We start from the raw sequence: 14,118 nt of genomic DNA on the forward strand, positions 1-14,118 counted from the left end.
GCCTGGGTCAGAGATCTGGAGTCCTTCTGGCCTTAGGGCCAAGTAGCCACCCATGATGACACGCAGGAGGCAGGCTGAGGGGAGGTGACCCCAGTCTCAGCCATGATTCTGAGTTCCACATCAGGCTTGAACAGGGAGAGAGGTAGCCATTTGTTGGTAGCCCTGCCATCAACCACACTCTAGTGTCCTAAGATATGGTAGAGGAAAGGAAATGTAGGGGAAGGTGGTCTGGAGAAAGAGGCTTGAGGGGCCGGCCCGGTGGCACAGTGGTTAAGTGTACGCATTCTGCTTCGACGGCCTGGGGTTCGCCAGTTCAGAGCCCCGGTGCAGACATGGCACCGTGTGGGAAGACCATGCTGTGGCAGGCGTCCCACATATAAAGTAGAGGAAGATGGGCATGGATGTTAGCTCAGGCCAGTCTTCCTCAGCAAAAGGAGGAGGATTGGCAGCAGATGTTAGCTCAGGGCTAATCTTCCTCAGAAAAAAAGAAAGAAAGAAAGAAAGAGGCTTGAAAACCACCCTTGCAAAGACTCCTCTCCAACTCCCTTGGAGCTCAGAGCAGGGGTTTGTACAAACAGGAGTGGACCAGACAAGTTCAGGCTTGAGGTCAAGAGAAGAACTCCAGAGCACACAGATTCTTTGACAAACTGTTTATTGAATTTTGCGATGGTATGGGGTATATCTTATTGTATCCTAGATTCCCAGGATTCAAGGAGGTGGTAAAGTGGCAATGGTGAATTTGGGGATCTGGTCTCCCAAAAGTACCTGCCGCTCTACCCCTGATTCTGCAATGGCTGCCAAGCGGATCACCCCTCCACTGGAGCCATCCCGCTCCATGGCCAAAGCGAGAGCTGTGGATAAAAGAAAAGAGTTGGGGTCAGAGTCAGATGCGGGGATCACTGCAAGGAATGAGGAATGTTGGCGTGGGGTTGAAGCTCACAGGCCCCGAAGCCCAAGTTCTCACCATTGGCAGTGAACTGCAGACATTCTTCCTTGGTCATGCCTTCCCGGTAGGTGGCATCCACATAGCCATAGATATAGGAGCTCCCAGAGCCCCCAATGGCAAAGGACTGCCTTACCATCATACCCCCCATGGGCACTGAGTACACCTGCCAGACGGAGGGAGGAGAAGAGTCACCAGTTGTGCCCTCCATGAAACACATGTACATTCACCCGTGTGTTGTGGGACTGGTCTGGGAAGAACTAACAGTAAGAGTAAGTGAGGTAGAGAGTGGAAAGAGAAATAGAAAATGGCTGGGGTGGGGAGAGGATCAAAGGTGTGGCTCCAGTGCTCTGGAGGTGGTAGTGTCCGACCTGCCCTCCTTCTTGGGGGTCCCAGCCGGCAATGATGATTCCTGCCATCAGGTCTTCCCGGTATCTGTAGCACATCTCCTTAAAGAGGCTGGCTGCCGTGTGCACCAGCGGAGGCTCATTCAGCTCAATGCTAAAGGGTGAGGGGAGTGATAGGGAAGGCAGTGTCAGGACCCGGGAGTCGGACCATTTAGCTCCTCAGGTCCCAACTCCCTTCAGATTCTTGCTCCTCCCCTGCCCACAAGCACCTGTGGAAACCAAGCTGATAAGTGACAGCATCTGCTACTGCCTGGGTATCAGCTGCTGAGCCTGAGCGGCAGCAGAAAATACGGTCGTGAATAGGGGTCAGCTTGTCAGTAACTCGATTGGCGATGTAGGACCTGCAAGATAGAAGAATAGTGAGGGAAGGACCCCACTTGCTCCCACCTCAGTATCATTACTCTCCACTCCCTCAGGGATCAGGAATAGGAATTCCAGTATTTCCTATTAGTTCTCATCCAAACTGAAGCAGGCTGGAGAACAGATTTTTGCAAGAATTTCACCAAAAGGTAAGGGGAACTGAGAAGTAGAAGCTGGAACAAACCGTTATCTCCAGGTAGGGGAAAACCTCCCACCCCACAGCAGTTTGTGGAGGGTTCAGGATAGGCTGGCAAGCAAGGAAGGGAAAGATGGGAAGACCTTTCACACATCTGTCCTGCGCTCACCCAGTGGTTGTTCTGGAGTCCGCCCCCAGAACCACGCCCCCGTCAAACTGCACGGCCATGATAGTGGTCTGGGAAAAAGGAGAAAGGGGTGAGTCTGGGCCCCTCCGCTTTCTCCAGCATATACAAACCTCAATGATCCGCCTACCCAGGCCGTAGAGTACGAAAGTCGTGTGCTACTGACCCATTAACAAATTTCAGGGGGCCTCAACACCCCGCAAACTACCACAATTCCAATCCTCAAATCCCCAAAGGCCCATCCCAGCCTTAAGCCCTGGTCCCGCAAGATTCCCGAATTCCACGCTTCACCTGCCTGCCACCTCCCACCATGAAAGGACCACACCACTCCAGCATCCTCAGAATATCTCTCCCTCTGCCTCGAGCATATCACAGACCATCTCCCTCCCCTGCCCCCCAGTTCTCACAACCCATTCAGGCCTTATCCTTCCATCGCATCAAGCCTTGTGCATCTCTCCTGAACCCCGAGTCCTTCCTCACCCCTGTGGAGACTTCTCGGTTTTCCCAGTCGGGGGTAATGGCCTCGGGTCCCCAGGCCGGTGCTGGCCCCGGTAATCGAGCAGCAACTGAGGTGGCCGCCATCTTTCTCCTCCGGTATTGCCACAAAGCAACTGTCGTAAAGCGCCCTGTCACTCTCTTTGGTCGTGCTCTGAGGTCTTCTCGGGGCGAGGCTATGCCACGGTTGACGGAAGAACGGAAAAGAAATGTGTAGGGAAGGTTCTTTTGCGACAGTGAGCGCTTGATGGCAGCGTGGTAGGCAAACAAAAAACCCCCGGAAACAATCTGCAAGGACTGAGTTTACTCTCGGATTGCGCAAGACTGATGTGTCTGACCGGATTTGCAGTTCGAAGAGCCTTCAAGCTAGACTTGAGAGTCTCTGAGTTAAACCACACTGTATATATACTAGGAGTGGAGTTGCTGGGTCATATAATAACTGTGTTTAGCGTTTTCCGGAACTGACAACTGTTTTCCATGGCGGCTGCCCCATTTCATGTTCCCACCAGCAATGTATGAGGACTCCAGTTTTTCCACATCCCATTGTTATTGTGCATTTTTTATTTTAGCTGTCCTAGTGGGTGTGAAGTGGTGTCTTGTGGTTTTTTTTTTTCTTTTTGCACTTCCTTAATCATTAGCAATGTTGAGCATATTTTCATGTGCTATTTGAGCGTTGCGTATTTTCTTTGGAGAAATGTCTATTCAAGTCCTTTGCCCATTTTAAAATTGGGTTATCTTTTTGTTGAATTGTAAGTGTTTTTATAGTCTAGATACAAGATCTTTTATTTTTTCACTTTTTATCTTTTAAAGATTGGCACCTGAGCTAACATCTGTTGCCAGTGGGTTTTTTTTTTTTTTCTCCTTCTTCTCCCCAGAGTCCCCTGGTACATAGTTGTGTATTCTAGTTATGAGTGCCTTTGGTTGTACTATGTGGGATGTGGCCTCAGCATGACCTGAGGATGGGTGCCATGTCCATGCCCAGGATCGCAACCAGGGGAAATCCTGGGCCGCAGAAGCAGAGCAGCGAACTTAACTACTCTGCCACAGGACCAGCCCCCTAGATACTAGATCTTTATCAGATATACGATTTGTAAATATTTTCTCCCATTTTATGGATTCTTTTCACTTCCACCACTGGTGTCCTTTGAAGCACAAAAGGTTTAAATTTTGATAAAGTCCAATTTATCTGTTTTTCCTTTGGTTGCTTGTGGTTTTTTTTTTTTTTTTTTTGAGGAAGATTAGCCCTGAGCTAACTACTGCCAGTTCTCCTCTTTTTGCTGAGGAAGGCTGGCCCTGAGCTAACATCTGTGCCCATCTTCCTCTACTTTATACATGGGACACCTACCACAACATGGCGTGCCAAGCAGTGCTGTCTCCACACCTGGGATCCAAACCAGCAAACCCCAGGCCGCTGAGAAGTGGAACGTGTGAACTTATCCGCTGCACCACTGGGCTGGCCCCTTGCTTGTGCTTTTGATGTCGTGTCCAAGAAACCATTGCCTAATCCAAGACCACAAAGATTTAGATCTATGTTTTCTTCTATGAGTTTCATAGTTTTAGTTCTTACATTTTTAGGTCTATGATCCATTTTGAATTAATTTTTATATATGATGTGAAATAGGGGCCCGAGTTCATTCTTTTGCTTGTGGGTATCCAGTTGTTCCAGCATCATTTGTTGAAAAGACTGTTCTTTTCCTTTGAATGGTCTTGTTGAAAATCAACCATGATGTATAATCCTTTCTGTATGTGATTTGGTAGTATTTTGCTGAAGATTTTTTGCATCTCTATTCCAACGATATATTGGTCTGTAGGGTCTTTTTTTTTTCTTCTTGTGATATCTTTGGTATCAGAGTAATACTGGCCTTGTAGAATGAGTAGGGAAGTGTTCCCTCCTTTTCTATTTTTGTGAGTTTGTGAAGGATTTGTGTTAATTTTTCTTTAAATGTTTGGTAGAATTTGTTAGTAAAAAACATCTTGTCTTGGGCTTTTCTTTGTGGGAAATTTTTTAAATTACTAACTCAATCTCTTTGTTATAGATCTAGTCAGATTTTCTATTTATTCTTGGGTCAGTTTTGGTAGTTTATGTCTTTCTAGGAATTTGTCCATTTCATTTAGATTCTTTAATTTGTTGGACTACAATTGTTTATGGTATTCCTTTATAATCCTTTTTATTTCTGTAAGATTGGTAGTAAAGTCTCCTCTTTCATTCATTTTTTTTTCCTTTTTGAGGAAGATTAGCCCTGAACTAACTACATCCAATCCTCCTCTTTTTGCTGGGAAGACTGGCCCTGAGCTAACATCCATGCCCATCTTCCTCCACTTTATATACGTGGGACGCCTACCACAGCATGGCTTTTGCCAAGCAGTGCCATGTCCGCATCTGGGGTCTGAATTGGCGAATCCCAGACCGCCGAGAAGCCGAATGTGCGAACTTAACTACTGCGCCACTGGGCCGGCCCCTCCTCTTTCATTCTTGATTTTAGTAATTTGAATTTTCTCTCTTTTTTTCTTGGTCAGTCTAGCTAAAGGTTTGATCTTTTCAAAGAGCCAACTTTTGGTTTAGTTGATTCTTTCTATTGTTTTTCTATTTTCTATTTCATTTATTTCCACTGATCTTTATTATTTGTTCCTTCTGCTTTCTTTAGGTTTAGTTTGCTCTTCTTTTTCTAGTTTCTTTTTTTCTTTTAAGATTTTATTTTTCCTTTTTCTCCCCAAAGCCCCCGGGTACATAGCTGTATATTTTTAGTTGTGGGTCCTTCTAGTTGTGGCATGTGGGACGCCGCCTCAGCATGGCTTGATGAGCAGTGCCATGTCTGAGCCTAGGATCTGAACTGGCAAAACCCTGGGCTGCTGCAGTGGAACGCATGAACTTAACCACTCGGCCACGGGGCCAGCCCCTCTAGTTTCTTAAGGTGGAAGGTTAAGCTATTGATTTGAGATCTTTCTTCATTTTTAATATAAGCATTTAGAGCTACAAATTTCCCTCTGAACACTGCTTATGCTGCATCCCCAAGTTTTGGTATGTTTTGTTTTCATTTTCACTAATCTGAAAATATTTTCCTTGTGATTTCTCCTTTGACCCATTGGTTTTTTAGGAGTGTGTTGTTTAGATTCCACGTATTTGTGAGGCTCCCAAATTCCCTTCTGTTATCAATTTCTAATTTCATCCATTTTAGCTGGAGAATATTTTATGACTTCAATCTTTTTTTTAAGGGAAGATTAGCCCTGAGCTAACATCCACCACCAATCCTCCTCTTTTTTTTTTTTTTTTTGCTGAGGAAGATTGGCCCTGAGCTAACATCTGTGCCCATCTTCCTCTACTTTATATGTGGGGTGCCTGTCACAGCATGGCTTGATAAGCAGAGCATAGGTCCACACCTGGGATCCAAACTGGCGAACCCCAGGCTGCCGAATCGGAGTGTGTGAACTTAACTGCTGCGCCACCAGCTGGCCCCCGACTTCAATCTTTTTAAATTTATTGAGACTTTTTTGTGGCCTAACATATGGTCTGTGCTGGAGAATGTCACACGTGCACTTGAGAAGATTGTGTATTTTGCTGTTATTGTGTTGAGTGGTCCTTCTATGAATCTGCCACACTCTTTCTACACACTGCAGCTGTGCTCATTTTTTTTAAATGGAAAATATGATCCAGACAATCCCCTGCTTAAAATTAACTCTTGAGATAAAGTCCCATCTCTGTAACATAGTTTTTTTTAAATTTTATTTTTTGAGGAAGATTCCCTCTGAGCTAACATCTGCAGCCAATCCTCCTCTTTTTGCTGAGGAAGACTGAGCTAACATCCATGCCCATCTTTCTCTACTTTATATGTGGGATGCCTGCCACATCATGGTTTGACAAGCGGTTCATAGGCCCACACCCAGGATCCGAACTGGTGAACGCTGGGCCACCAAAGTGGAATGTGTGAATTTAACAACTGCACCACTGGGCTGGCCCCTGTAACATAGTTTATAAGGCCCTTCATGAACTTGCTCCTGCCCACCTGTCCAGAATCCCATCTCCACTTTGCTTTTTAATTTTTGTTGTAATAAAATACAACATAATATAAAATAAAATTTAGCATTTTAACCATTTTTGGTTCAGTATAATTCAGTAGCATTAAGTATATTTGCCCTGTTGTGCAACCCCCCTTTTCTTTCTTTTTTTTTTTTGAGGAAGATTAGCCCTGAGCTAACAGCTAACATCTGCCACCAATCCTCCTCTTTTTGCTGAGGAAGACTGGCCCTGAGCTAACATCCGTGCCCATCTTCCTCTACTTTATATATGGGACACCCACCACAGCATGGCTTGATGAGCAATGTGTAGGTGCACACCCGGGGTCCGAACCTGCAAACCCTGGGCCACCAAAGTGGAATGTGTGTACTTAACCTCTGCACCACCTGGCCGGCACGATCCTCCTCTTTTCCTTTTAACACCCTGGGCTCCAACCATCTGAACTATTTTTAGTATTCATACATTCATTCAACAAAAATCTATTGAATGTCTACTAAGTGCCAGGCATTGTTTGACGCACTGGAGGGACATCAGGAAACAAAATAGACAGAAATTCCTAGCCCCATGGAGCTTACATCTATTTTGGGAGACCAAAAACCAAAACAAATAAGTACAACATACAGTGTGGTAGATTGTGAATCATACTAAGAAGAAAAACAAAGTAGGGAAGGGAGATAGGAAGCGTGTGTGTGTGTGTGTGTAAGTACGTGTTTTGAAATTTTAGAAAGAATCATCAGGGAAGGTCTCACTGAGGAGACATTTGAATAAAGACCAGAAGGAAGTAAGGAGGGAAGTCATTTGTCTATTTGAGGAAAAAGCATTCTGGACAGAGAGAAGAGCAATTGCAAAGGTCCTGAGGCTGGATCATGCCTGACATGTTGAATGAATATTGAGAAGGTCGATTTGGCTAGTAGAGTCACATCACACAGGACCTTTATGAAGTTTTTCGTTATCCTCAACTGAAAATATGATCCAGAAAACTTCCTGCTTAAATTGCAAAAAAATTTCATCTGAGTGCAATAAGAAGCCATTGGAAGATTTTAAGCAGGGAAGTGACACGATAGGATGTACGTCTTAAAGGATCACTGTGGCTGCTCTATTGAAAATACACTATAGAAAGGCCAAGTATGGGACAGAGACAATTAGGAGGCCATTGCAATAATCCAGATGATAAAGTTGGCTTGACAAGGGTGGTAGCAGTGGAGATAGTGGGAAATGGTTAGATTCTGACAGATTGGATGTGGGTATGATGAAAGAGAAACAGAAGAGTCAGGATGACTACAGGTTTTTTTCTTAAGACCTGGAAGAATGGAGTTGTCATCTACTGAGCCAGCAAAGACTATGAAGGGACTATTTTTGGAGGAATAGGTATTAGAAGCTCAGTTTTGGACATGCCAAGTTTGCTATGGCTAGCTGAAATCCAAGTGGAGATGTCAAATAAAGAGGTGTATTATAGGATTCTGGAGTCCAGGGGAAAGTGTGTTGGAGTTATAATTCGGGAGTTATTAATGAAATGGCCAGCCTCTTTCACATACACTATTATTGTGGGAGTGGCCAAGGAGTCATTTAATAAACATAGAGCTGAGCGTCTGCTTGGTGTGAGGCATGGCCCACAGGTTTTAGGCTTGGATCGTTGACAGGAGAGGGTGCCATTTATTCACAGAGACAGGGAACACAGGAAGAGGTGCGGTTCTGGGAGGAGGTGATTGGATCCGTGTGGGACGTGTTGCATTTGCCCTGTCTGTGGAGGTGTTCAGGAAAGAGTTGGCTTTATGGGGGCTGGAGCCCAGGGGACAAGTCTGGGCTGAAGACTTGGCATGTAGTTGGCAAGTGAAGCCATAGGAATGGTCGAGATAGGCCACGGGGAGCGTGAATCTCTCGGCTGCCGGGAATAAAGACGACACATCTTCCCACATCCATTTTTTTCTCTTTCCCTTAAGCGTCTGCCGTCATCACACAAAACGCCCTAAATGGACGGCAATCAAAGAATACTTTTTATTCCCCATAGCTCCTCTTCTTTCCAAGGCAGCGAATAAAGGGAGGTGCTAAAAACCACTCCCGCCGGGGGCGAGCCCTCAAGGGCGATGACGTCACCGAAGAGGAGAGCTAGGCGGCGGCCCCGCCCCCTGGCGCTGGCAGCCAGCGCGGAGGAGTAGACTCCGGGTGGCGCTCACCCCGCGCCGGGGCGCTACGTGCCTCGCCGGTCCCGGCAGCGGCTGGCTTCAGGCCAGCTGGAGCAGGCCGCGTTCGGCCAACAAGCCCTGGGTGCGGTTGTAAACATCTTCCAGGGTGCCCGCGGCCCGGGCCAGCGCGGCCCGTGCCTCCGCCTCTCTAGTTCCCGGACAGGCCAACTCCAGCAAGCGGCCGCGACCTGGGAAGGCGAGGAATGCGAGTCGGGCGGCCTGACGGATGACCCAAGGGTGGTACGGGGCCAAAGCTGTGTCGTAGGCGTCGCTGCACTGCACACCGGCATCCGGGCCTCCGAGCGTCCCGGTCGCCACCCGGTGGAGGCAGAGCTGGGACCACCGTAGCGCACGGTGCAGCAAAAGCATCGTTCGCGAGCCTGAGGACTTGGTCAGGTCTCGAGGGGCGATCCCGGGCGGCTCCAAAAGTCCCGCCCGCCGCTCCCAGGTCACCATGGCTGCCAGCGACGTATAGTGCGCGGCATCTGGCCCGTGCACGCGAGCCTCCAGGGCTGTCACTTTGATGAAGGCCTCGCTTGTGGCGAAGGCGAAGATGGAGCGGAGCGGAGTTAGGAACCTGTGTGTTTGGTGGTGGGAAGAGTGAGATGGTTTGAGAAAGGGCGATGGAGCCACAAAGAGGCGGGGACTGGGGTAGGGGAGGGAGACCACTCACTTGACTAGCTCCCTCCATCCTGCCAGGTACTGCGACAATTCCACATCCCCTTCGGGGTTCAGACTGGCGCGGAACGGCCTCATCATGCGGCCCAGCATCCCCTGGGGGCCCAGACACTGAGGCTCTTCTCGCTCCGGGGCCTCCAGGGGTCCTGACTGTTGCCGAACCTGGGGAGGAAGATGTGAGGGGAAGGGGGCGGGAGCAGAGCCCCTCGCCTTCTGGGCCTCCTTGCTGGGCAGCCCAGGTGGGCTCTGAAGAAATTATTCCTAAGGTCTAGCTCGTGTCCCTCCTGCTGTACTCTCAGCTTCTGACAGAAGAGGGGAGACGAGGAGGAGGACCTGCCTTTGACCAGATCCTCAGCTTAGCTCCACTTCGCCCTGTTCAGAGTCCCAGTTGGAGCTCCAAGTCCCAGCCCTGCACCAGCGTACCTGGAAAGGCGGCAGTCCCTCGGGAATGCAGGACTGTGCTTCGGATGGGCAGCCTGAGAGGGCGCCAGGGGAGAGGCGAGGTGGAGCGGTGAGGGCTCCAGGAGGGGGCTTAGGTCCCGAGGGCCTGGATTCCTGGGTTCCTCCCAGAGCAGGTGAGGGAAGGGGCCACGCACGGAGGCTCCGAGCGCTGAGATAAAGCAGCAGCAGCGTGAAGACAGTGAGAGGAATTACACGGCAGAACCAGCGCCGCGGGACCTGCAGAGGCAGCATGACCCTCATGGCTGCTGCTGGGACCACGGCCCCCTCACCAACCGCTAGCCAGTCCTTATCCCTTCGCCTCGCCTCCAGGAGGGGAGAGAGGCCCGCAGTACTCTGAGGTGCTAAGGGTTAATAATTAACCTACTAAGCCCCCTTCCCTTCTGCCCTTTGCCCCTAAGAGCAGCATCCCGGGGGTGAGGGACTGGATGAAGAGGATTTGGGGGATTTGAGCAATGACACGTCTCTGCATTTCCCTTCCCTGTATGGCCATGTTGTAGGAAGAGGCAGCCTGGGTACTGGGAAGAGAGGCTGGGGTCAGAACCAGCTCTCCCACTGAGAAACGGTGTCGGCCCTAAATTAACTCTGGGCTTGACTTCACTCACTGTAAATTGAGGCCAATAATAGGTACTTTGCAAGCCTCATGTGAAGATTAAATGATAATGTTATGTGCAAACACTGTAAATGGAAAAGCTTACCACAATTGCTCCATAAATCTTACCTATTAGGTTCAAGCGTGGGGCACCTGGGCTCCAGGGAACACTCACTTCTAAATTCTCCATTGTATCCCCAGGGGGCCTTGTCTTAACCTGGTTGCATGACTTCTCGATTAGGTACTTTACGCTTTATCCTTTTACATTTTTGCGGTTTAATGTTTGAAACTCCAGATTGGTTCCTCAATCGTTCATCAAACCAACCTTTATTAACTACTTCTGCATCCCAGGCCCTGTACTAGGCCTCAGGAAGACAAAAGTGCCCTCACAGAGTTCAAGGTCCACTGGAAAAACTTATCATCTGTTTCCCCGACTGGAATGTGAGCTCTGAGGAAGACAGGGGCCTTGTTTTTCTTTGTTGCTGCTCTATTTCCAGCACTTAGAATATCACCTGGGTCAAAATACATTATTGCTAAATAAATATATATTGAATAAGCAAAGGAATATGTATGAGGGGCAGGCAAATCAGGGGTGGTGCTCCCCAGGACAAATTTGAGCCAGGTTTTTTTGGTTTGTTTTTAGCAAATTAGGAGTCCACCTGGTGGTCATGGGGGGAAAAACATTCAGGGAAAGGATACAGGAAGCAATGGAAGAAACAGCATCTCCTGTCCATAAACTTCTTAGAATTGTTCCTGTCTCTATGTATATTTTCTTCTAGTGGAGAAGGGGTATCCAAGATTCTCAAGGAGTCAGGATCCCAATCGCTAAGAAGACCGTTCCTAGCTGCCACAGTTCATGATTCTTGCCCTATCTCTCACTCTGATGCTCCCTCACATCCTAGAGGTCCCTAGGCTGGCTTCTGACCAACCCTGTCCAGTGGGATTCCCGAGCCATCACTTCCATCCCTAGCCTTGGGCTCGCCATTTCCCAGTGTTAGACCCTTTCCTGGCTTGCTGTCTGTGACCTTAGGCAAGTCGCTTCCCATTTCTAAACCCCAGTTCCCTCCTCTGCAGAATGGGAAGGGTAATTCCCACCTCCTAAAATTGTTGCAATGCCTGCAAAACGCCAACTACAATTCGTGGCCTATAGTAACCCTTCAGCAGGTGATGGTTACTTCAACTTAGCGGCTCTCACCGCCCCTCCTCTGGCTCTGGGAGCCTGTTTGCCTGAGCAACAACTGGTCTGCAGGGTTCCAGGAGTGGATTGGTTTTGGGTTTCACTTAATCCGGGTAGCGTTTCCGCAATCCGAGCCTCTAGGAGAGGTGGTATAAACCTGCGTAAGGGGCCCGGGCTCACAGAGGCTGCGAGATGGAGCGGGTCGCGGGAGCCAAGCTGCTGCTGCTGCTGCTGTCGGCGACTTGCTGGGGACGTGCACGAGCAGATGGGCTGAGAGGCTACAAGTCGGTCATCGAGGTGACCAACGGAGGCCCCTGGGGCCACTGGGCCTGGCCCGAGATGTGTCCTGACGGATTCTTCGCCAGCGGGTTCTCGCTCAAGGTGTGGGCTCAGGCCTAGGTCTCGGAGGGGGGCGGAGATGAGCGGGACCCCAGAGCAGAGGTTGGCGGTCTTCTGACTCTCCTTACCCCGCCTCTTCTCGCCGCCAAGGTGGAGCCCCAGCAAGGCATTCCTGGCGACGACACAGCTCTAAACGGGATCCGGCTGCACTGCGCGCGCGGAAATGCGGAGCTCAACACGCATGTGGTGGAGTCCGAGTCTGGAAGGTGGGGGTCAGGGGCCTCGGATCCCCTAGGGTGGGCGTATGCCCCTTACTCTGTTACACACATACCCTCCCCGCAGGCAGGTTCCTCCACAGCTGTGGGGCAGTTTGGACCTGGGGAGTGGGTGGAGGACCTCCCCTCCGCACCTGGGAGGAGGTCAGGTGACTAGACCCAACCCACCCAGGTCGTGTGGCACCTGGCCGGGAAGTCCCGAGGGCTGGGGCAGGCTGGAGGCGGGTAGAGGGACCCGCAGAGCCAGCGCGTCTCCTCTCCCCTCACAGGTGGGGCGCGTGGAGTGGGCCGCTGTGGTGTCCCGGCGGCGGCTTCCTGGTGGCTTTCTCGCTTCGCGTGGAGGCACCCATGACCCCCGGGGACAACACGGCTGCGAACAACGTGCGCTTCCGCTGCTCCGACGGCACGGTGCTGGAGGGGCCTGGCCTGGCCTGGGGAGACTACGGAGACTGGAGTGACCCATGCCCCAAAGGCGTGTGCGGCTTGCAGACCAAGGTCGAGCGGCCTAGAGGCCTCCGCGATGACACCGCGGTTAACGACGCGCGCTTCTTCTGCTGCCAAAGTTGAGGCTGTAGCCTCCCTCTCCCTGGCCCCGAGCCTAGTCCCACATCCCGCCATTAAAGCTTCTCTGTCTTGGCTTTGGTCTTGCTTGTTTAGGGGAGGGACACTGCCCTCCTTGTCTTCCTCCTCACCTCGCATTGGGCCAGGCCCAAGTTTGGGTTTGGTTTCAGGAGTCTTTCACAGACTACTGAAAGTTACGAACCCATAGTCCAGAAAAACAAACACATGCTTGCGTGCAAGCTAAGGAAGTTTCTGGCTTCCTGAGGGCGTCTGCAGACACACTGCCCCCATTCAGAGCCCTAGTTGTTTCCTTTCTCAACCACTCAGTGACCTCAGATTAAGAAACTTCTACCAAATTAGGAGATGACAATGTCATAACGCTTTAAGGCTTTTCTAGAGTTTAAGAGGCTACTATGTCTTTCTATAGTCCTCCCTCCTTCCGTTTTTCCCCTACAAAACTCAAACAGTGGCTTTTCTCTATACTGATTCCTTTTAGGATCTTTGTTCTTGTTGTTCTCTTTGCCTGGAATCCCCAGCTTTCCAGATGGTTAGCCCATCCACCAGATTTCAGCTCCAATTTCACTTTCTCAGACTTTATCTTATTTTTATTTTTATTTATTTATATTTTTTTTGAGGAAGATTAGCTCTGAGCTAACTGCTGCCAATCCTCCTCTTTTTGCTGAGGAAGACTGGCCCTGAGCTCACATCCATGCCCATGTTCCTCTGCTTCATATGTGGGACGCCTACCACAGCATGGCTTGACAAGCAGTGCCATGTCCGCACCCAGGATCCGAACCCTCGAACCCAGGGCAGCCGAAGAAGAACGTGTGCACTTAACCAATGAGCCACCGGGCAGGCCCCTATCTTATTTTCAAAAGTCCCTCCATCAGTCAATATCTATCCCATTACCAACCTGTTTTTAAAAAGTGCTTATCACCAACTGAAATAATCTATTGCCTCTTTTATTTATTTTTTAATTTTCTGAAGAAGATTAGCCCTGAGCTAACATCTGGCGCCAATCCTCCTATTTTTGCTGAGGAAGACTGGCCCTGAGCTAACATCTGTGCCCATCTTCCTCTACCTTATATGTGGGACACCTGCCACAGCATGGCTTGACAAGCGACGCATAGGTCCCTACCGGGGATCCAAACTGCCACACCCCGGGCAGCATAAGCAGAATGTGCGAACTTAACTGCTGCACCACCAGGCTGGCCCTTATTGCCTCTTTTAAAAATTGCCCATCTTCCACTCCTAGAATGTTAAATTCTTTGAGAGCATAGAACTTGCCTGTCTTGTTTACCGCTGTATTCCCAGGGC

The 14,118-nt window shown here is 49.6% G+C and overlaps 3 protein-coding genes across 4 annotated transcripts; 1 reads left to right on the forward strand and 2 right to left on the reverse strand.

Annotated features, from left to right (window-relative positions):
• Positions 1 to 635: 635 nt before the first annotated feature.
• Positions 636 to 2,899, reverse strand: PSMB6 (proteasome 20S subunit beta 6). 2 transcript variants are annotated; one of them, XM_008534878.2, is made up of 6 exons: positions 2,511 to 2,899; positions 2,016 to 2,083; positions 1,560 to 1,691; positions 1,315 to 1,444; positions 965 to 1,109; positions 636 to 851 (listed from the first exon to the last, which is right to left on the reverse strand). In XM_008534878.2, exons 1-6 carry the CDS (start codon positions 2,610 to 2,612, stop codon positions 709 to 711), a joined length of 720 nt encoding a protein of 239 aa, XP_008533100.1. In that variant the 5' UTR covers positions 2,613 to 2,899; the 3' UTR covers positions 636 to 708. The 2 variants fall into 2 exon arrangements, with proteins under 2 accessions (XP_008533100.1, XP_008533102.1); XM_008534880.2 differs by having other exon boundaries at positions 669 to 871.
• Positions 2,900 to 8,508: 5,609 nt separating this feature from the next.
• On the reverse strand, positions 8,509 to 12,875 carry GLTPD2 (glycolipid transfer protein domain containing 2). The gene is made up of 2 exons (XM_070561032.1): positions 9,394 to 12,875; positions 8,509 to 9,297 (listed from the first exon to the last, which is right to left on the reverse strand). The coding sequence occupies exons 1-2, from the start codon at positions 9,489 to 9,491 to the stop codon at positions 8,760 to 8,762; spliced, it is 636 nt and encodes a 211-aa protein (XP_070417133.1). The 5' UTR covers positions 9,492 to 12,875; the 3' UTR covers positions 8,509 to 8,759.
• VMO1 (vitelline membrane outer layer 1 homolog) lies at positions 8,653 to 12,878 on the forward strand. Its single transcript, XM_070561033.1, has 3 exons — positions 8,653 to 12,007; positions 12,116 to 12,231; positions 12,510 to 12,878. The coding sequence occupies exons 1-3, from the start codon at positions 11,819 to 11,821 to the stop codon at positions 12,805 to 12,807; spliced, it is 603 nt and encodes a 200-aa protein (XP_070417134.1). The 5' UTR covers positions 8,653 to 11,818; the 3' UTR covers positions 12,808 to 12,878.
• The last annotated feature ends 1,240 nt before the right edge of the window (positions 12,879 to 14,118 follow it).

Source organism: Equus przewalskii, chromosome 10 (assembly GCF_037783145.1).
Source record: "Equus przewalskii isolate Varuska chromosome 10, EquPr2, whole genome shotgun sequence".
In the NCBI taxonomy this organism is placed as follows: domain Eukaryota; kingdom Metazoa; phylum Chordata; class Mammalia; order Perissodactyla; family Equidae; genus Equus; species Equus przewalskii.

Excerpts from the sequence above, each read along its gene's own strand:
- GLTPD2 (XM_070561032.1), bottom strand. The coding sequence starts at position 9,491 with ATGCTGGGCCGCATGATGAGGCCGTTCCGCGCCAGTCTGAACCCCGAA. Across the intron at positions 9,298-9,393 it reads GGATGGAGGGAGCTAGTCAA|GTTCCTAACTCCGCTCCGCT; the intron begins GTGAGTGGTCTC and ends CCAAACACACAG.
- PSMB6 (XM_008534878.2), bottom strand. The coding sequence starts at position 2,612 with ATGGCGGCCACCTCAGTTGCTGCTCGATTACCGGGGCCAGCACCGGCC. Across the intron at positions 1,445-1,559 it reads TATCAGCTTGGTTTCCACAG|CATTGAGCTGAATGAGCCTC; the intron begins GTGCTTGTGGGC and ends CTCACCCTTTAG. Across the intron at positions 852-964 it reads TCTGCAGTTCACTGCCAATG|CTCTCGCTTTGGCCATGGAG; the intron begins GTGAGAACTTGG and ends TTTTATCCACAG.
- VMO1 (XM_070561033.1), top strand. The coding sequence starts at position 11,819 with ATGGAGCGGGTCGCGGGAGCCAAGCTGCTGCTGCTGCTGCTGTCGGCG. Across the intron at positions 12,008-12,115 it reads CCAGCGGGTTCTCGCTCAAG|GTGGAGCCCCAGCAAGGCAT; the intron begins GTGTGGGCTCAG and ends CTCGCCGCCAAG. Across the intron at positions 12,232-12,509 it reads GTGGAGTCCGAGTCTGGAAG|GTGGGGCGCGTGGAGTGGGC; the intron begins GTGGGGGTCAGG and ends CTCCCCTCACAG.